The sequence below is a fragment of the Zootoca vivipara genome, chromosome 4, assembly GCF_965207765.1.
Source record: "Zootoca vivipara chromosome 4, rZooViv2.hap1.1, whole genome shotgun sequence".
NCBI classification, from domain to species: domain Eukaryota; kingdom Metazoa; phylum Chordata; class Lepidosauria; order Squamata; family Lacertidae; genus Zootoca; species Zootoca vivipara.
The window spans coordinates 33,718,689-33,740,121 of record NC_142587.1 but is presented as its reverse complement, the minus strand read 5'-3'; the positions used below and the strand labels follow the sequence as shown (position 1 = coordinate 33,740,121).

General features: G+C 43.7%; 1 protein-coding gene across 4 annotated transcripts; it reads left to right on the top strand.

The window, feature by feature from the left end:
* Nucleotides 1-1,276: 1,276 nt before the first annotated feature.
* Nucleotides 1,277-19,869, top strand: LOC118085327 (arylsulfatase D). 4 transcript variants are annotated; one of them, XM_035115867.3, is made up of 12 exons: nucleotides 1,375-1,599; nucleotides 5,861-5,996; nucleotides 7,937-7,989; nucleotides 8,838-8,987; nucleotides 10,894-11,015; nucleotides 11,318-11,440; nucleotides 12,096-12,519; nucleotides 14,498-14,634; nucleotides 14,728-14,862; nucleotides 15,612-15,774; nucleotides 16,619-16,740; nucleotides 19,191-19,869. In XM_035115867.3, the coding sequence occupies exons 3-12, from the start codon at nucleotides 7,985-7,987 to the stop codon at nucleotides 19,547-19,549; spliced, it is 1,740 nt and encodes a 579-aa protein (XP_034971758.1). In that variant the 5' UTR covers nucleotides 1,375-1,599; nucleotides 5,861-5,996; nucleotides 7,937-7,984; the 3' UTR covers nucleotides 19,550-19,869. The 4 variants fall into 4 exon arrangements, with proteins under 4 accessions (XP_088523824.1, XP_034971758.1, XP_088523822.1 ...); XM_088667696.1 differs by having other exon boundaries at nucleotides 1,375-1,606; XM_088667698.1 differs by lacking the exon at nucleotides 5,861-5,996 and having other exon boundaries at nucleotides 1,277-1,599.
* Nucleotides 19,870-21,433: the final 1,564 nt, after the last annotated feature.

Sequence of the window (21,433 nt, the reverse complement as noted above, 5' to 3'; positions counted from 1 at the left end):
GTAACTTACAGGCTTTCTCATCAAGCCGCCCCTCCTTGATCTTGCCCCCAGCCCAGCAATTAAGGTTTATTAAAGCTTCCATTTGTAAAAAGTATTACCTGGGGGGTGAGGGCTGAGGAAAGGAGAGAAGGAGGGAGGATGAAACAGAGAAGATACGTTGAAGGGTGTACGGTCATGTGCTCTCACGCATGCACATAGGCAAGAGAGAGTGGAGAATATTCTAGCTGTTGCAGGGGGGTGTTCTTTGTATTATTCAAAGGATTTTACACCACCATCAAAGAAAATCATTGGAATGATCGCTTACCCAACATAAAGGGGAGGCGCATTTTGCGCAGTCGCGTGCAGCCCCCCTTGGGGTCCCTGGGGCAGTTCTGGAAGTTTGGAGGCTGGCACTGGCTACCTGAGGCCGGAGGCTGGAGTCGCCGCCCACTCAGTCAGCCGACCAATCCGGCCAAAGGTAGGCGTGCCAGGGGGATTGGCCAGGTAGGGTCAGGTAGGCTTACCTGCACACAAAGGGGAGGGGCGTGGGGGCGGTGACCCCCCCGCCCCATTGCGATGGCGATAACAGGGTTCCCATAATCGGGCCAAAAGGGGGGGCATTTAGTGATGCCAATTGGCTGTTATTGCCCTCCCCTTCCAGCGGCGGCGATCAAGGGGGGCAGGCTATCTGCTTGAACATATGTTCTCCAGAGTTAGCCCAACCCCCACTCATGCTGGACAACCCTGAAGATCACCCCACCCCCGGCTGGGGGCTGGGAGGGATATACGCCCAATGCCTGTGCCAAGGTCTTCCTACATCTGAATTCTAATAAAGTTGTGGCCAATTTTAATCCCATAAAACGTGGTCCTGTGTCATTATTCCACTCGGGGCTGCCCCGGGGACTGGGGGGGACTCTGCCTGGCTGCGCAAAGAAATTGATGACACTACAGTCATACCGGCTGCAAGGATTATTCAAAAGTTCTTTTCGAAAATTCACTGCCTGACATTTGTAACAGTTTCCCCTTCATGCAACCCTTGCAGGGGTTTGTCACTTTCCCCAGACTGCTTACTTTAGATTCCTATAGAGTAGCTGGGGGGGGGGCGCTCTTCTAGGAATGGGGATTGGTCTGTTTCAGTAAAAATTTAGAGTGGGAGCATTCCGCAACCATTTCCCAGAAACCAGGGAGTCCCTCTTCAATCATCCGAGCCAGGTCTCTCCTGAAAGGCCCTACTGTTCTCTGATCAGTCCCACATGTGCAATTGAATGTTAACACTGTGCTGATATCAAAGAGGAGCAGTCTGGGGAGAGCTGCAGAGTGCGACTGGCAGGCAGAGAGCAGCCTGAGAAGTTTCCAGCTCAGTTGTCGATCTGGAAAGCGGCGTTTCTTCCAGTGGGAACCGTTCAGCGAGTGCGCATGGGCAGATGGGACAGATATGATGACTTCCTTTGTAGCCTCCGGCAGAGACTTATAAAAGATGTGCCACTTGTGGCTGGGGTTAAGCCTTGATGAAAAGCTGGGAATGCAGCCTGCCCTGAATATAAAGTCTCTGCAACTGCTGCTTCTGCTGTTTCTTCTGCTGCTGCTGTAGCCTCTCTGGCTTCCTGGAGACTTCGCCAGGTATTGTGTAAGACATTTTGCTGTGATCAAATACAATAAATCACTTTTCTTTTTGCTGTTGGAAAGTATACAACTGCTATGGCTGGCGCTCAAGAGCACGTCGGCACACTGAGTTCAAAACAGCTTATTTTCGATAACATCTCTCAGGAGGTCGGCTTCCTCTCTGCATGAAGAGCTTGTACACAGCAAACTACATTTAAAGCTCCCAAGCAATGCAAAGCTATTTTAGATGTCCTCTCGCTATTCTGGGACTATGCACCAACCTGTAATTTTGAAATTAAGAGGCGTAGTCCCGCTGGTCCTATGAGTAAGGCAGTTGTGAAAGGCTCTGCCATGCAAAGCATGATGGGTTGGAACATATCCATAAACACTGCCTAGAACAACATGATTCTCTTTGACAAGTCTGGGGAATTGGAAAAAGAAATTACGACTTCAGCCATATACACACTCACCTGGGAATAAGACCCATTGAACACAATAGATCTTACATCTGACTGGACAAGGGCAAGACTGGGCTGTAGATGTCTCAAATCATGGGGGGGGGGTCATAGTGAGAAACTCATAGTTAGCAATACAACTGTTGCACAATTGGTATGTATAATTCAATATACTATGCATTAAAGAGGGGGGAAGCAAACACTGCATTGAGCTATTGCTATGTCCAGGAATCCCATTGAATTTGTGTATTTAGCTTGTTTTCTTTTTGCATTGCCATATGTTGTGGACAACACTCAGTAGAGCGGGTAGCATTTCAGTGTTTTTACTTTCTTTGAGTGGACAGCATTCGCTTCCGTGTGATTTTTTGTTGTTGTTGTGGAAAAACACCTAAGGCTTGCATGCACTTTCTGATGGCCTTTCTGGTGGGGTTATCTATTGTTAATCAAGTTCCTGAACACCAGAGTTACAAATCATAGGACTGTCAGGAGCTGTTGGGGTCTGCGGACAGCCTGTAGCGGTGACTCAGTAAAACTTCAGGCCCACAATCAAAATGTGGTTCTTCATGTGTTTTGCCAACCTAGAATGTGCCGTTCAAATCTGCAAGTGCTTTCACTGTGGTGCAGTGGTTAAGACTCGTAATCTGGGGAACCGGGTTCGTGTCTCCGCTCCTCCACATGCAGCTGCTGGGTGACCTTGGGCTAGTCACACTTCTCTGAAGTCTCTCAGCCCCACTCACCTCACAGAGTGTTTGTTGTGGGGGAGGAAGAGAAAGGAGAATGTTTGCCACTTTGAGATTCCTTCGGGTAGTGATAAAGCGGGATATCAAATCCAAACTCTTCTTCTTCTTTCATGGAGAGAGGACAGAGAGTGACAGTGAGTCAGTGTAGATATTACCAGACCCTCCAATGTCCCTATTTTCCAGGGACAGTCCTGGATTTACAGAATCCATCCTGGTTTCTAATTTGATCCTGGAATGTCCCCCTTTTTCTTAGGACGTCCCTATTTTCACTGGGAAAATGTTGAAAGAAATGGCAGGGCGTCCCTATTTTCATTGGAGAAATGTTGGAGAGAATGAAGTTGTGTGACCCCTGAGCCAAGGAGATAAGTAACTATACAACCTTTAGAAGACATCTGAAGGCAGCTCTATATAGGAAAGTTTTGTAATGTTGAATTATGTTTTTACATATGTTAGAAGTCACCCAGAGTGACTGGAACAACCCAATCAGATGGGTGGGGTGTAAATAAAATTATCACCATCATCATTATGGAATAGGATGTCCCTATGTTCTCTGGAGAAATGTTGGAGAGCATGTATTACCCTACTGTACAAAAATGACATTTACATGTGCTCCTCAGCCCACTTTTACCTCTGGCCCTGCCCACCAATGCCATGTGACCTTCAGACAGTTGTCCAGAAGGAAATGTGTCCTAGACCAGGCATCCCCAAACTTTGGCCCTCCAGATGTTTTGGCCTACAACTCCCATGATCCCTAGCTAACAGGACCAGTGGTTGGGGAAGATGGGAATTGTAGTCCAAAACATCTGGAGGGCCAAAGTTTGGGGATGCCTGTCCTAGACTGACTCTACCTACCCAAAGTGGCCATTGAACCCCCCTGGACAGGACAGATAAAAGGGATTCCTTTTCCAGACAAGCTTGCACATTTTGACCTGAAACCTGAAATTCACAAATTTTTAGCTCTACTGTCTCCTTCAAACCTCCAGATATAGAGGTTCTGCTATGAGGTAACTTAGGAGTTAAATTTGTGAAGTGTTCAGAATGGTTAAGTTTTACTATTATATCTGACTGTCTGAATATAGGGGAACTCTGTACAGTAAAAGTGTATACCGGGCACATCCAACTCACAAGAGACTGTGATCTACTCACAGTATTAAAAAAACTGGCAGTGATCTACCCAGGAGGATCGACCGGTTAAACATGCCTGGTGTATATTATTCAGACCCTAGAAGTGAAGCATTATGCTCAACGGATGTTTTACTGCACATGACCCTGTGTCAGCTCAGTGATATTTAGATCTTGATAGCTTACATGTTCTACATTTCTTTGTAATATATTCATTGGTAATAGGCTGGATGGTTTGATGGGGAAGTATCTGTAGCTAAAAACAGTAACATCTCCAGAAGATTCCTGTGACAAGGAGCAGTGTTTTCAAACGAATAAGTCAACCTGAGATGACTTTTTTAAAAGTTTTCATTTGCACACAATGTGTGCTGGTCCCCAGGGTAATCTGAGAGGCGTAGTCAAAGTCCAGTCATTGGTTCGAAGATTCATGGTCGAGACAGTCTGAAGTAGTCAAAGCTGGGAGCAGGGCAGGGCATCAGGCAAGGTCAGGAACAGGTACGTAGGTCAGGAACTAAGGCAGGTCAGAAGCACGGGCAGGAAAGCAAGGCAGGAACACTGGCAGGGTCTAGCAACCAACAATGTTGCTCCCGCAACCCAGAGCAGGGTTTGGCTGCTAAAACAGCCCCGATCCCCTGGTGACTCACTTCCTCGCCTCACCTGGAGGCGAGCACTCCTCTTGTGAGTACTCGGGTCCCTTCTTCTATTAGCCCTGAGTCTCTGCATCTCGGGAGACGCCGGTGGATTACTGGACGCAGGAGCCGCCTCAGCCCCAGCCGGCAGTGGGTCAGCTGCTGGTGGAGACCCGGCTGATGGCAATGAGGTATCCTCTGCATCTGGAACCAAGGCAGGCTCAGGCCCCAGACTCGGCTCAGCTGATGCTTGCTGCAGAGGAGATTGAGCGGACTGAGGCTCCTCAGGACCAGGCCCCAAACTTGGTTCGGCCAATGTCCCAGGCAGAGGGTCCAGTAAAGGCTGCGATTCCTCCGGCTCCGAGTCAAAGCCTGAGTCCCAGGCCATCACACAATGATCATATCTGGTCCTTCGGATGGATGGGGGAAGAGGAGGGGAGCTTGGGAAAGTGTATTGGTCCAAATGTGTTTCCTTGTAGTCTGGGCACATGTTTCAACCATTCACTGGCTTGGTATGTGCAGCTTCACTAAAGGTCAGCTCAATCTTACTTTGTGTGTGAATTGTACATGGCAGGGAAATAGAACCTGCCCCTCCAGATGTTATTAGAATACAATTCCCATCATCCATTGATAATGCTGGCTGGAGCTGAGGAGAGATGAAGTCCAACACATTTCTCATCCCTGCCCTAAAAGGACTTGGCAAACATTCGAATCTGGTGACTTCAGCTTTTTATGAGCATTCCTTGCTAATGCTGCCCAAAAATGTGCTTTCAGTGTGCTTTCTGGAACTCTGCACATACCCTGGGACTATGTGACTACTTTAGCTTCACTTTGTGTGCAAGGAATGCACGACCAATGCCAGCGTGACCGACAGAAGCAAGCACTGACTGTCCTCCCTTGACAAGGGACTGAGAAAGAGCCCTGATTGTGTACAAATGCCAAATAAACAACTGGAAACATTGCCGCATTAAACACAAGTAAATTGTTCTATTTGGTCATTAATTAACTCTGCCAAACGAATAGTTTCCTACCAAAAGGCAAGGTCTACTGATATCTTAATCAAAGCACTATTTGCATTTTCTGGAAAGTAACCAGTCTGTTTGTTTGTCCTAAATGTAATAATCCTTTGTGTAAACACCAGCTCATGTCTTTTAGCTGTGCAGACTCTGTTTGTCAATCTTTCTCCTGAGAGAGTACACCAAGATCCATACATTCCTTGCTTTCAAGCCTTCTCATGGATGCGTCGAGCAGACCTCCCTCAACTTGGCTAGCTTGATCACATCCCTTTCACTAACCGCCCCCATTTCCCCACATCTTCCCTATGTTTGGTTAGGAACCTTAAGGGAATACAAGCCTTGTGTGCTCTTCTGGGGAGAACTTTTCTACTTTTAAGCCACTTCCAAGGGCCCCAGGTTGCTTGGTTGGAACCACATGAAAACCGCTACTTCTCCTTCTTTCCTCTGGAAAAGGTAATTGTTGGTGTTTTATTCCTTCTTTTTCACTCTGGTTGCATGCACACCATGCATTTAAAGCACATGTAAATGTTTTGTTGCTTTCAGAAAGTACAAGTAGGAATGTGCTGCCTTATGCTGTTCCACAAAAAAGGGGCAGCCTTACTGAAAGTTACTGGAGACTGGGCTTCTGATATTTTAAGGACTTGGATGAGAAACTGCAGTGACCTATGAGGTATATAAGGGACCCAGTGCACTGTGGGTTAAACCACAGAGCCTAGAGCTTGCTGATCAGAAGGTCAGTGGTTCGAATCCCTGCAACAGGGTGAGCTCCCGTTGCTCGGTCCCAGCTCCTGCCCACCTAGCAGTTCAAAAGCACATCAAAGTGCAAGTAGATAAATAGGTACCACTCCAGCGGGAAGGTAAACGGCGTTTCCGTGTGCTGCTCTGGTTCGCCAGGAGCAGCTTTGTCATGCTGGCCACATGACCTGGAAGCTGTCCTGTGGACAAACGCTGGTTCCCTCAGCCTATAGAGCGAGATGAGCGCCACAACCCCAGAGTTGGACACGACTGGACCTGATGGTCAGGGGCCCCTTTACCTTTTATGAGGTATATAAGGGATAGGCAGTCTGATACTGAGATGCATGGGGTCTTATATGTTAGAACCACTACATTGAACTTGGTCCAGTTGAAAGCCAGTGCAAATTAGCCACAAGCCCACAGGTAGGTTGACTGAGATCTGTCGGTCAAGACTGCTATTCAAATTACTATTCCCAAATAGTATGAAACCTATGGACACTTTTCTGTCCACAAATGTGGTGACTACTTGTGTGACTGCCATAGAAAGGGAGAGCTGCTTCCCATCCACAGCTGTCTAAGGAGACTCCATATCTGTACAGCTGAAAAGCTGTTCGGGCAGCTTTACATGTAGTAGCCATAAAATAAGAAAAGGCAGTGGCTCCCAGTGTTAAAGTGAATCAGGGCAGTGTTTCACAATACAATGTTTTAAGATTCACAGCAATATGAGACATCAGGTGCCAGTGAAGTATATTTGTTAGCAATAATGTATACTGTTGCACTGTTCTGAACTGCATTAAGCAGCTAATTGCAGAAAGAGGATGCTTGCACTCTTGAAACAAGACATAGAATCGTAGAATTGTAGCGTTGAAAGGACACTTAAGGGGCAGGAATCTCAGCATAGAAGCAAAGATTCAAGCAGACTTTAGTGCTTATCAGTGCAATCCTAGGCATGCTTATTTGGAAATCTCACTGAATTCATTGGGTTTATGGTGTGTGTGTGTGTGTGTGTGTGTGTGTGTGTGTGTCAGGAGGAGATGCAGTTTTGCAACAGCAAAAAATCTGGTAGAACCACCAATTATTTTCTACGTGAAAGGCCCCAGGTCTATGGTATTTGGTTTACAGAACAAGAAACTTACCTTCCTTTGGAGGCTTGCAAAAGTTGAGTAAACCTTTGCATGTCCTTAAAATTGACTGGCTGAGAGCACTGTAAGTGTCTCCCCTCAGGAAAGAACATTCTTTGCAGCATAACACTGAGCTGCATGTACTTAAAAAAGAAACGAAAAAGGAAGGAGAGTCCCTAAACATGTCACTGAAAGAAATGCTGTTTTACCACAACAAAAATGAAGTGGAACAGCACAGTAATGAATCCATCCCCTCGTGGCTATAAGCAGGTAGCTATAAAAAGGCATAAAGAAGAAGAACTCTGCCCCCATCAGATTGCATTGAACAGAAGTTTGTATGCCTCCTTCAACATGCTGTTTTCTTTCTTTTAAATGAATATAGAAAGATTTAACATCTATATATTGTCATTATTCAGATCTTCTTTAGTATTGGTGTTGTGTTATCTCAGAGTGGCTGGGGGATCCCGGCCAGATGGGCAGGGTATAAATAATAATATATTATTATTATTATTATTATTATTATTATTTTCTTTTTAGATTCTTCATTGCAGTATATCTACAACTTGGCAATCCCTGAAAGAGGTCATGTGGTATGTAGCACATTATTGGTAAAGGTGTTCACTAGAATTAGATGGTGTTTCCTTATATGATTTTTAAAAATAAAAAAAAATCCAATAGCTTGTTAATGCAATGGGAAAACAGTGTACTTCTGCATAATTGCTGTATTTTGTTGTATGACTTTAACATGTCTTAAATAAACTTTCATTCATAATAATCCACCTGTTGATTAATAAGGAAACCAGTGCAAAATAATAATATTATTTAGAAAGCAAAGCATTTAGAAAGCAAAGTATTAGAAAGCAAAGCATATGGAAACTACAGCAATATGCTTTATGGTGTGTCAAATGGATATTCTTGAGTAATATGAAACAAAAAACCCAACTTGGCAGTTTTTAATGGGAGCTGCTTGAAGGCAATAACTTGTCTGTTGGTCACGCACCCGTAGGAGCAAGATGCTTAGTAAGTAAGATGCTACACCTGTGTACATCACATATAATAAAACTGGCAGTCAGCGTTCAGAGGAACATTATGGTTTGCATTTTAGTTCATGCGCTTGCAAGGCTGCATGGTGACATTTCTATTGCCCAGCTAATCATATTGGTGCCCTTTGTGTTTTCACACTGCTTAATGGTGAAATTAGCTAAAAGATAACATCTAAAAGATAACATCTAATTAGCTAAAAGATAACATCTACAGCATGAATATGCAAAATTAAAGTTGCTTTTTAAAAAAAGCCATATTAAAATATTTTCACTCTCTTAGAAACTACATGTTCCTTTGTAGCCTTTCATGAGGAAAGTTACTATGGAGTGTGAATAGGATGAATTAGGACAGTGCAACACACCCATAACAGTTAAATCATCTTCCATCCTTCCAGGAGACATCCATACTCACTTCTAGCTTTGGTGCTATTGCTAAATCCACTGGAATTGCAAGCTTCAGTCAGCTATAAGCCCAATTTTGTCATCTTCCTGGCTGATGACTTTGGCATTGGGGATCTCGGCTGCTATGGAAATGATACAATCAGGTAAAGGCTTCTGCAGAACTTTGATAGCCTTCCATAACACATTCTATAAGTATGCATTCTATTGAATGTCAGGTGCTAGTGCTAGGCACTAATTTTATTTATCTATTTCTCATTGTATTTGATAATTTAATCAATAATAATAAATCTATTGCCTTTTAAACTGTGTGGGGTATTTTTGTTTGTTATAATGGTATGTGTTTTTGTGTTTCTATATTGTAAACAACCCTGTGATCTTCAGATGAAGGGTGATATAGAAATTTGATTCATTCATTCATTCATTCCATCCTACCTTTATTCTAAGAAGCTCAAGGTGACATACATGGCTCCCTTACACCAATCCATATTATCCTAACAATCCTATGTGATAAGTTAGGCTGAGAGTTAGTAGCCAGCCCATGGTCACCCAGTGAAATTCACATAATGACTGAATGTGGATTTGAACCCACTACACCACATTGACTTATATAAACTGTGGGGAAATCACCTTTTAAAATGTGCTTAATAGAACAAGGCTTGGTATTATTATTATTATTATTATTATTATTATTATTATTATTATTATTATTGCAGTTTATTATGAGCCCTTCACCCTAAGGTCCCAGAGCAGGTTGCAACAGTTAAAACACAATGTGGGTATTAAAATACAATACTGCAGAATATTAAAAACAGTTTAAAACAGGGGTCCCCAAACTACGGCCCCCGGGCCGGATGCGGCCCAATCGGCCTTCCAATCCGGCCCGCGACGACCCCCGCCGCCCGCTGCCGCCGCCCGCTCTCACGGCGCGCGGCGCAGCGGCGATCTGAAAAATCGGCAAAAAATCGCCGAAAATCCTTTGTGCGCATGCGTACGGGCCTCTCCCGACCCGGAAGAGGTCATTTCTGGTGCACTTCCGGGTCGGGGGAGGCCCATACGCATGCGCACAAGCGATTTTCGCCGATTTTTTTTCCGCCCGTGTGCGTGTGCGCATGCGCACGGGCGAGCACTCCCCCGCCCTCCGGCCCGCTGCGCGCGCACTCCCCTGCAGTCCGGCCCACCGCGCGGTCGGCGCGGCGGGCACCGGCCCGCCGCTCCGTAAGTCTGGGGACCCCTGGTTTAAAACAACTTAAGATACAATGTAAGCATAGGTGGAGGTAAAGTCAAGGGTTACATTTGCAGTACTAAGTAACTGTGCTAGTTGGCTGTTATTTAGTTACCTAAAGTTGATTTATGAAAATCTTTTATTTATATATATTATATTATATTATATTATATTAATTATATTATATTATTATACTGTGTGTGTGTGTGTGTGTGCGTGTGCGTGTGCGTGTGTGTGTGTTGAGGCTGCTACAATGACACTTTTATTTGGCTTACTAGGTAGAAAGCTTACCCAGAGGATTGGTCTTTATTGTGCATTCAATCTGATTTGTTTGTGGAGAGGTTATGCATTCAGCCTGAATTGTTTATATGTATTATATATGCTGACATAGCTCAGCTGGTAGAGCATAAGACTCTTAATCTCAGGGTCATGGGTTTGAGCCCCACATTGGGTGAAATACTCCTGCATTGCAGGGGGCAGACTAGATGGTCCTTGGGGTCCCTTCAATTGTATGGTCCTATTATTTCCATTAACAGTTAGTTCATTCCACACCTTTCTGTGCATTTTCCCATTTATGTGCTAATCCCCAAGTCACGCTGTTGTTTAAATGCATTTGTTGTGCTAGGTTGACAGGACTTTGACCCATTTTAATTGCACAAACCTAAATTTCCAGTATGCACTTGAATTTTTCTCACAAAAACACGACAATCTGGAGCTGCCTTTAGTTAACTTAGACTTCGTCGAGGCATTCAGTTACTGGACATTCTCTGTATGCGTTACGATTACTTAGCTGAAATATATTGCCCTGTTATTGTTGTTTTCCTTAGGACTCCCAATATCGATCGGCTAGCAGAAGAAGGTGTGAAACTCACTCAGCACATTTCAGCAGCCCCCCTTTGCTCCCCAAGCAGAGCCGCTTTCCTGACTGGCCGATATCCCATCAGATCAGGTGTGCGGTGTTGTCAAAAGGCACCATCTACTCTTAAGTAGAAACAATTGCCCTTGGAGACAATTGTGGGGATTTTCTTTATGGTTGTACCGAGGTATTGGATCTCGATGGGAAGGCTAAGAGAGGCAGGGCTTCACTATGCAGGCTTCACAAAGATCTGGTTTGTTTGTTTTTAATCTGGTGTCCATTGATTAAGATAAGGAGAGAGCCATCTTAATCTGCCATTAGAACTGTATGTGGACAACCGGCTGAAGTTCACAGCCATATTACTGGCTATGTTATATATAATCACTTTATCTCAGGTTTTGATGAAAGGGATCGTTTCCGTGTCCTTAGCTGGCTTGCTGGTTCTGGTGGGCTTCCTCAGAATGAAACTACTTTTGCTGAGATATTGCAGAACAAAGGCTACACCACTGGCTTAATAGGTAAGAAAACTTGGGCACAGCATTTAGGTGAAAGAATGTGTAAATGTCATAGAAGGTCATGGGGTACAGCAGTAGTCCCCATCACTACGTCCTTCTGGGGACGACCTTTTTGTTTATTATTATTATTATTATTATTATTATTATTATTAAACCACAAAATACATAATAAATATATTGGATAATTTTTTGTACCCACTGAATAGTGGCCGTTATTATTTCTTGATTTTATTATCAATTTTATCAATTGATTATCAATTTTCAATTATCAATTTTATTAATTGATTCTATATTCCTGCTGTTTTCTTATCTTTATAACTGAAGACCCTGCTGGAAGCCAGCCTGTAAATAAATAATAACACGTGTGTAATAAAATGCAAAAGGGAATCTTGAACATCTTTCACCAGGATATATGCCACTAATGCAATCTTTCTCAACCTTGGGTCCCTCGATGTTGTTGTACTACAGCTCCCATCATTCCTAGCCAGCATGGGCAGTGGTGAGGGATGGTGGGAGTTGTAGTTCAAGAACGTTTCGGGAGGGGGGGCAACTGTTTTAATGTATGAAATGAGTTGGACAATTTGGAAGCCAACTTGTCCATACACATCTGCATTGGTTGGAAAAAATGTAACTTTCCGTCCCAAATTCTGCTTTTCAGGGAAGTGGCATCTAGGTATGAACTGTCGAACCCGTGACGACTTCTGCCATCACCCCTTAAATCATGGATTTGACTATTTTTATGGAATGCCATTTTCAATGATGGGTGATTGTCAAATTACATACCCTCCAGAGAAGGAGATGCCCCAACGAATCAAGCTTTGGTCTTATACTCTGATGATTGCCCTCGCTGTACTTACACTTATGGCAGCAAAGCTCACTCATCTGCTGCCGCTCAGTTGGAAAACAATTTTCTCCCTAGCTTTGTTTGGTTTCGCCTTCTTCATTTCCTGGTACTCAAGCTTTGGATTCATAAGATACTGGGACTGCATTGTAATGAGAAACTATGAAATTACAGAGCAACCAGCGAAGGTAGAGAGAACTGCATCCCTGATGCTGAGGGAAGCCATTTCCTTTATTGAAAGGTAAAACGAGATTCCTTGTATAAATTACATGGAATTACAAATGTGTGAGAGGAAATGAAGCATCAATCTTGTTTGTTTGTTTTTAAAAAGTCCAATTGTAATGAATGTAACGATATCCAATAGAGGCAGGAGCAGCAAGGCCTTTAGAAGTTGTCTCTTTTCATTTTTCAGTCAGCAAAATGGCTACTCTACCTCACATCTCCAGTTGTGGGATTCTTGAGGCATTTCGGTTACACAAAAGACTTGGAATACTACGGTTATAGAAGTAAAAGCTACATGATCCATTGCTTCATCAGTCAGAAAGAAGTTTCACTGTAATTGCCTGCTCCGATGAAAAGCATTTCCCTCACATCTGCAAAGAGAATTATCTTCCCATAATTTTATATGAGGGAAGATTTTATGAGGGAATTTTATATTAATTTTATACCAATGAGCCTTATTGGGGTATTTCATGCCATCAGTTATAGTTTAATGCAGAAGTGAGGAACTTTTTACAGCCCGTAGACCTCATTCCCTTGTAGACAACATAGGTGCCAACTCCCTGGGGCCCTGGGTGCCCAAGCACCCACAAAATTCTCCATGAAGGGGCCAGGCACCCACAAATTTCAGGGCCAGGGCCAGGGCCATGCACGCTGCATGGCACCCACTGCCCTGGACATTCACAGTCATGGGGCCAAGTTGGCACTCCTGGTAGACAACCTTCCTGCAATCACATTCTATGGGTGGGCAGAACCAGAAGCAAATGCACTTTGTACGGTAGGCGTGTTTCTATACACAGAGAGACACACCACCCTCTATCCTCCATCGGGGCAAGCAAGAAGCATTATTAGAGTTCAAATTCTAGCCAAGTATAAATGCACAGGTGGGTGAAAAGCATTGCTGATGAAGGGTGTGGTCTGTAATTGTCCCTATCCTGGCTCCCACTCTCAGACTCATAAAGCCAATTCTCTGCTTGGTGGGAACCAAAGGTTTCAAGGAATCAGCCCCAATCGATGCTTTAGCTTGGTCTACAGGTTATAGGGGGTATACCATAGGTGTGTGGGAGATCCTCTCCCAGATTGAGGGCACTAGGAGAAGGGGACGACAGAGGACAAGATGGTTGGACAGTGTTCTCGAAGCTACGAACATGAGTTTGACCAAACTGCGGGAGGCAGTGCAAGACAGGAGTGCCTGGCGTGCTCTGGTCCATGGGGTCACGAAGAGTCGGACACGACTAAACGACTAAACAACAACAACCATAGGTGTGTAAGCATAATTCTAGGATTGTGCTTGTAAATGAGTGCTTCTCTGAAGGAGCTCAGTCTGTTCACGTTGGCAGTTGACAGCAAAGGTTCAGCTCCTCCAACTTCCTCTTAGCCCTGCTAATCGGAAATGTCAAGCAGAGGAGGAGGGGTCAGGGGTGTCTCTGGCTTGTGGGAATCATCTGGGAGTGGGGCAAGGTCCTCTCCCAGCAGACTGCTCAAGCCCACCACATCCCTCTCATCAGACTACTCCTCCCCCTCTGACAGATCTTGACAGCCCCTCTTGGTTGGTATTATGGAACTCATGACATCCCCAGGAGGCAGACAGAAAGGTTTAGGGGGCCACACACACCGCAGCTTCCCCATCCCTATACTCCCTCAGTATAGATTATTCACAAGGCACTGACAGAAGTATCAGAAAATTATATATACAGTGGGACCTCACTAGACGAATGCTCTGCTAGACGAATTTTTCGCTAGACTAATGGGTTTTGTGATCAGAGGTTGCCTCGCAAGATGAATTTGTTTTGTAAAAAATTCATCTAGCGAATCGCGGTTTCCCATAGGAATGCATTGAAATTCAATTAATGCGTTCCTATGAGATTCGCAAGACGAATTTTTCGCAAAATGAATTGATTCACAGAATGAATTAAATTCGTCTTGTGAGGCACCACTGTACATTTGTTTTTTCTAAGTGGAAACATTTATTGTTGTTGTTGTTGTCGTCGTTTCTGTAGGAACAAGCAAGGGCCATTCTTCCTATTTGTTTCTTTCTTACATGTCCACACACCACTGGTAACAACAGAAAGGTTCAGGGGGAAAAGTAGGCATGGATTGTATGGTGACAATGTCGAAGAGATGGACTGGATGGTAGGTAAGTCAACCTTCCTTTTTTTTTAAGAATATAAAACGGATGGGCAGAGCAATCGAAACCATGATCCTCTATGTCACTGTTGATTCTATATAGGAAGGATTTTGGATAAGCTTGACAAGGAAAAATTGGAAAACAGCACACTGACCTATTTTACTTCTGACCATGGTGCCCACTTGGAGGCAAAAGAAGGAAATGCTCCACGAGGTGGTTGGAACGGCATCTACAAAGGTGAGAATTCTGAGTCCAATGGAACATCCCTTCCCTTCTCCTGTGAATCTGCTCTGGGGGTATACCCAACCCTCTGGAACAGATTTGGGGGAGACCATTGAGGGAAGGGAAGGTCCATTGTGCACATGGAAGTCATTATGTTCATGACTCAATCTTGGGACTGGACAATGGGAACGCATCTCAGCCCTGATTCCAGGCCCATAATGCCGGTACTTAGATTTTAAAACCCTCCATGTCTTGGGTCCTGAAAGATTGCCTTCTCAAACATAAAGCATCCCTTGAGCACTAGACAAGTGTGTGTGTGTGTGTGTGTGTGTGTGTGTGTGTGTGTGTGTGGTAGTACTGTTTTTCTCATAGATTCATAGAATTGTAGAGTTGGAAGGGATCCTGAGGATCATCTAGTCCACCCCCTGCAATGCAGGAATATGCAGCTGTCCCATACGGGGGGGGGGGGATCAAACCTGCAACCTTGGCATTATCAGCGCCACACTTTAACCACCTGAGCTATCCATGCTTAACTGAGCTATCTAGGCATGTTACACTTCTTTGTGGTCATGTTTGGTGGCTTTATCTTTTTCTTTGCTTGATAAATGTGTGAGTGTATTTTTTTCCCTTGAAGAGTGGAGTATTAAGTAAACGGCATCAAAAAATGAAGTGCAGTTTATTCAGTGTTCTATATAAACAACATAATAAGTGCATGGCAGGGAGTTAAATTTTAAATATGAGGTGTTGTTCTATGGCAATTCTAGGTGGAAAAGCCATGGCAGGCTGGGAAGGAGGAATCCGCGTCCCTGGATTATTTAGATGGACAGGAATGCTACCCAAGGGCAAGATTATTCATGAACCAACCAGTCTAATGGACATTTTCCCTACGTTGGTTCATCTGGCTGGTGGGACAGTACCACAAGACAGGTATGGATTATGTCAAGGTAGACACTTTCCTATATTTACCAGTGTCTCGAAATGGCTTATGGTTTTCTTGTATACAAGTAGCCAACTTCCCCTGATAAGTAGATATACACAGCAGGTGGCACTGTGGTTTAAACCAGTGTTTCCCAACCTTGTGCCTCCAGCTGTTTTCGGACTACAATTCCCATCATTCCTGACCACTGGTCTTGCTAGCTAGGGATGATGGGAGTTGTAGTCCAAAAACAGCTGGAGGCACAAGGTTGGGAAACACTGGTCTAAACCACTGAGCCTCTTGGGTTTGGTGATCAGAAGGTTGGCGGTTCAAATCCCCACAATGGGGTGAGCTCCTGTTGCTCTGCCCTAGCTCCTGCCAGCCTAGCAGTTCGATAAAGTAGATAAATAGATACCACTGCAACAGGAAGGTAAACCGCGTTTCCGTGTACTCTGGCTTCCGTCACGGTGTTCTGTTGTGCCAGAAGCAGTTTAGTCACGTTGGCCACATGACCCAGAAAGCTGTCTGGGGACAAACGCTGGCTCCCTCGGCCTGAAAGCAAGATGAGTGCCACAACCCCATAGTCTCCTTTGACTGAACTTAACCATCCAGGGGTCTTTTACCTTTACCTTTTTCACATACATATGCATATATACACATATGCGCGCGCGCGCACACACACACACACACACACACACACACACACACAGAGCATATCAAATTCTCAGCTCCCACATTCATTTAGCAAATTACATAGTTACTATTGTTTCAAAGTTCTGAATGCAAAACTAATGTGGAACCAATCCAAGGGCAATTTGTTGAAAGCAATCTAAGTCATTCCCTTTGTCCCTTCAGGATAATTGATGGTCGAGATTTGATGCCTTTGCTGCAGGGATCAGTTCAGCACTCAGAGCATGAATTCCTGTTTCATTACTGTGGGATGCATTTACATGCAGCACGGTGGCACCAGAAGGACAGTAAGTACAGCAAATTCCTCCAAACAAAAATCTATTCAATTTCTGGTAAAATAATCATTCACAAAACAATGGCAAAATAGTTATGTTTTCTGAAGAGATTGTCTAATAATAATACAGTCGGACTAAGGAAATTAGTAAAGATCAACAACAAAGAGCAAGCAACTCAAGATCCCTCTTCATTTTCAGCATATTTGTGAGGATAATGTAGGACAGGCATCCCCAAACTGCGGCCCTCCAGATGTTTTGGCCTACAACTCCCATGATCCCTAGCTAACAGGACCAGTGGTCAGGGAAGTTGGGAATTGTAGTCCAAAACATCTGGAGGGCCGAAGTTTGGGGATGCCTGATGTAGGATGACCACAGATTAGGTATAGGAGGAAGGATTTGATTAAGTTTGCATTTAAAGGTGAACCTACCTTATTTGCACTTTCGGAAACCAATGTGCAACCCAAAACACAACCGTCATTGGGGATTCACACTTAACCTACTTTTGCAATTTAGTTCTCTAGCCAAGTAATATTAACACGATGGTTATATCAGGGGAAAGTGTTTGTAAAATAAAAAATAAAAATGTGTATATTTGGCAAAAGTGTATATGAGGAGAAATTCCCACCCAAATGTCAATGAATTTTCATGTGGGCTTTAAATTAAAAAAAAATCAAACTGATGGGGAACTGAATTTGGGAAGGTTTTGGAAGGTGAAAAACAGACAATCTGAAATTGGCAGATTTGCCAATTGCAACAAACTGTGTTCCTTGGAAGATACTGATCTCACAATAGAAAGAAATGGGTCCCTATTTCACTATTTCACAATCTATTAAGTCCCTTTTCAAATTGGTGAAGGAGCAGTCACTTCTGGGTGCTGTATTACCATATGCCTAACATAAATTAATGGATTTCTTGTTTAGCATGATACTTGATATTAAGAATACTTCCACATTTCAAATGGTGATTTCTTTTCCCTGTCTACTTGCATCCCCCGTTGGGCCCCACATTTCGCCTATTTCCCACTGTGTTCTTGTATAACGAAAGGACAAATGCATAATAAGGCATACATCAAGATAATGCATAGTGATTAAGAGCAGATCTTTGGGCAGCAAAGGGCTCTAGACTGTCAGTTATTATGGCGGCCTGGACCATGTACCCAGGAGCAGCTCATTTTGCAAGTAAACATGCTGACCTGCCATTTAAAATTACACGCTTGACTGCAAATGTTCATCACACTGTCTGATATTGTAGGGAGCTTACAAGCACAAGCATAACCATGTCTGCTGAAAAATTAGTTCTGTTTAATTCAGAGAGACTTCCTTCCAGATGAATGGGGTTAGGATTGCAGCCTTAGTGCCGCTTCAATGTCATGAAATGTGGCAACAGATCCATCATCTTGAAAGCGGTGCACGTAGGGCAACCTGTTTCTGGGTTGATCTGAGATATATCATTCTACAAAAAAGTCACTTGGCTGTGACTTTAATATGTATCAAGACGCTGGCAGGAACAATCGCAGTGTTGAAACCATCGACTTGGGGTGCTTGGGCTGGCTCACGAATAAGTAAAAGCTCTCATAAGAATTAACATAGAGGCAAGATATGTGGCACTTCTAATAAGGAGAAATTTGGGGACCATAAAGAAAACGAGGGCTCAGCATGATCCAAGACCTCAGTACAAGTGAGTGAGAAAGAGCATAACAGGGCAGCTATTCTATGGACAGTCACTTTTTCTTTTCTTACAATTATATTCTGCCCTTCTTCCATCATGGAAACTTGGGGAGCATGCATGGGGTTCCAGGTGGTCTCCCATCCAGATATGAGCTTCAGCAAGGTATTAGTCCCTCCAGACCATATCCTGGGATCCACCATCCCCTTTCGTCACTCCTATTATACTAACTAGAGCAAAGGTACATAACCAGGAATCTGGCACATACCGGTAATAGTTTTTTATTTAAGGACTGCAATTGACCAGAAGCTTTACAAATCTGCCTGCCTCACAGGGTATGCATGTTTGTTTGTTTGTTTGTTTGGTGCAGCCAGTATAAAAGACCAAGGAAATTGTGTGTGTTAATTGTATGGCTTATAAAAAATGATGTTGCATGCAGAAATGGCAAGACTAACAACCAAAATTAGAGATAAAAATGAAGAAACATTTTTGGAGGAATGGAAGTATTTCCCAGAATATTTAAAAAATATTATAGTATTATGAAAATGCAAGCAGGATTTGAAACATGCGCAACAGCTTAGAAATATCAGGATAAATAACTCAGGATGGTTAAATGTAGAGATTAAGAATAAAAATTATGCCGCATTTAAGGGAAAACATAGGACATCATGGGAGGGTGGATGGGAGGTCAAAAGGGAGTTCATTGTGTCTCTGGAAAAACGTGTAAAATTTGAAAATTCAATAAATAGTTTTTTTAAAAAAATGTATATATAATCATGTGGATTCTTTCCCACCAGGTGGAAATGTGTGGAAGGTTCATTACATGACACCAATCTTTCACCCAGAGGGATCTGGAGGTTGTTACAATATAAAATTTTGCCAATGTTCTGGGAAATATGTAAGACAACACGATCCTCCTCTGCTGTTTGATCTCTGGAGAGACCCATCAGAGGCTGTGCCTCTTTCACCAGACACGGAGCCCCTGTTCCATGAAGTTCTAAAGCGCATAGGCAGAGCTGTGGAAGAGCATCGCCGGACCCTCACTCCTGTCCCACCACAGCTCTCTTTTGGCAACAATATCTGGAAACCATGGCTGCAGCCATGCTGCGGGACCTTCCCATTCTGCTGGTGTGACAAAGAAAAGGAAAACCTATAAAATGGATATCATTTTAAAGTTCCCTGCGTTACGTGCCCTAAGAAGTTGCAATGGAGGTGGGCCTTTTCCCAGCCTGCTCACCTGGCTGGATGCAGACCTGCCATAGGATGGGGAACAACAGGTCAAGTTATTTTTGTGTGATGCTGGAGAGACATGTCTTGCTCTGTGCTAGACCCAAGAGCTCTGGCTTGGGGCTTCCTTGGAAGCCTAATGAGGATGTAAGATCTGTTGGGGAGTTAATGCTGTGAGCCCCTCCATCCTTTGATCACATTGTGTGTATATGTTTGTGTGTGTGAATAAAACCATATATCCTAAAAACACCACAGTTTCCTTTGACCTTCATTCCAAGGAAACAGAATCCCACGTAAGCGCTGGAGCCCCTGGAGTCTTTTGCTGCTTGGAGATGGGTGCAGCAATATTGTATTTCATTGTGATGCTGACATTATGTATTTCCTCTTAATCGTATTTTAGCTTTGTGATATTACCATTTTTTATTTGTAAACTACTAAGTGATATTTTATTGTGGGGTGTATTATTACTAGGCAGTCAAGTACAATTTCCTGTTGCCTAGAATGGAGACGTGGGAATGTGGCTCCCGACAGGGAGGACTTCCTGTCATACCTGCTCTGGAGCTTCCTTCCCCTGTGTGTGACCAGGTAGTTGAGTGTCACCCTAACTGACCAAGTAAACGGGCTGGCCATGCAACCATCTCTCAATCTTTTGGTCTTAGTCTTACTCATGGACTCTCACTCTCCTGGCTCAACCTTCACATAGGATGGAGCCCACAAGCAGAAAGTCTGAGATATAATTCAGACTTCTTTTCACTGTAACCACAAGATAAGGCCTACCTTCAGATTACTGCTGTGAACTGAATGTGAGTAAAACTCTACTCTTTCTTTTAAAGAAGACTGTGTTGTGTTATTATTTTAATAGGGAAATAAAGGGGAAACTTATCAGGAACAATCCAGACTGGACAAGCCAAACTCGATTGCTTAATTAAAGGATTCTAACATCAACTAGCTTCCAATAAGTTGGAAGGGAATGTGTTCTGCTATTTACTCACTGGTGTGAGTGAGGAGGGATAATATCAAAACAATATATCCTTTCCTACCTTCCTTAACATTCCCATAGTTATATGAAGTTGTCTATAAATTGATTGGTTAAATAGGTGGTAACTTCCTGCAATGCCCTTCTTTCTACAAAGGACAATTGAATCAAAGCTACAGATGAACACAAACATTCAGGTATTGTCATCTGGTATTCCTGGGTCCTTCAAGATAGTACCTACTCATTTCACATGCTTAAAAAGACTCTTCAGCAAGACTTTAAAAAAAACACCCTAAAAGTCATAAATCATTTTGGACAGGCCTATTTACCTTCTAAAGTTTCTTTTATCTTCCAAGAGAGCTGACAATGAAATGCAGTCCAAAGGAAAGCAGAGCAAAAGGTTTGGCACCGACTTGGCTGCAGGAAGGAGACTCACAAGGTGCCAACCAACCCTCTTAGGAACTCTGGATTTCTGTAGGGTTTACTCCTAGCCCTTTCTTCCCCCAAAGATATCCCGCAGGGCAGTGGAGGTTTAAGATCAGAGTTTTCCTTCTCCTAGATGGGTTATCTTCCCAGGCTGATGAGTCCCATCTGCCCCTCACTTACTTCTACAGCATGTGCAGAAACCACCTTCTTAACCATTGGACCCACAGTTGGTCTGGTCAGCTCATTCTGCCAGAGATTGTCTTCACATGCAGGGGAAGTCCCTAACCTATGAGGGTTTGAGACCCATCAGCTACCTTCACCTGGTTTAGCTGGCCAATTAAAGCCATTCCCGGGGAAGTGGTGGCTGCATGCTGACTGCTTCTAGGTCTAGGTAGGAGCCCTAGGTGAGAG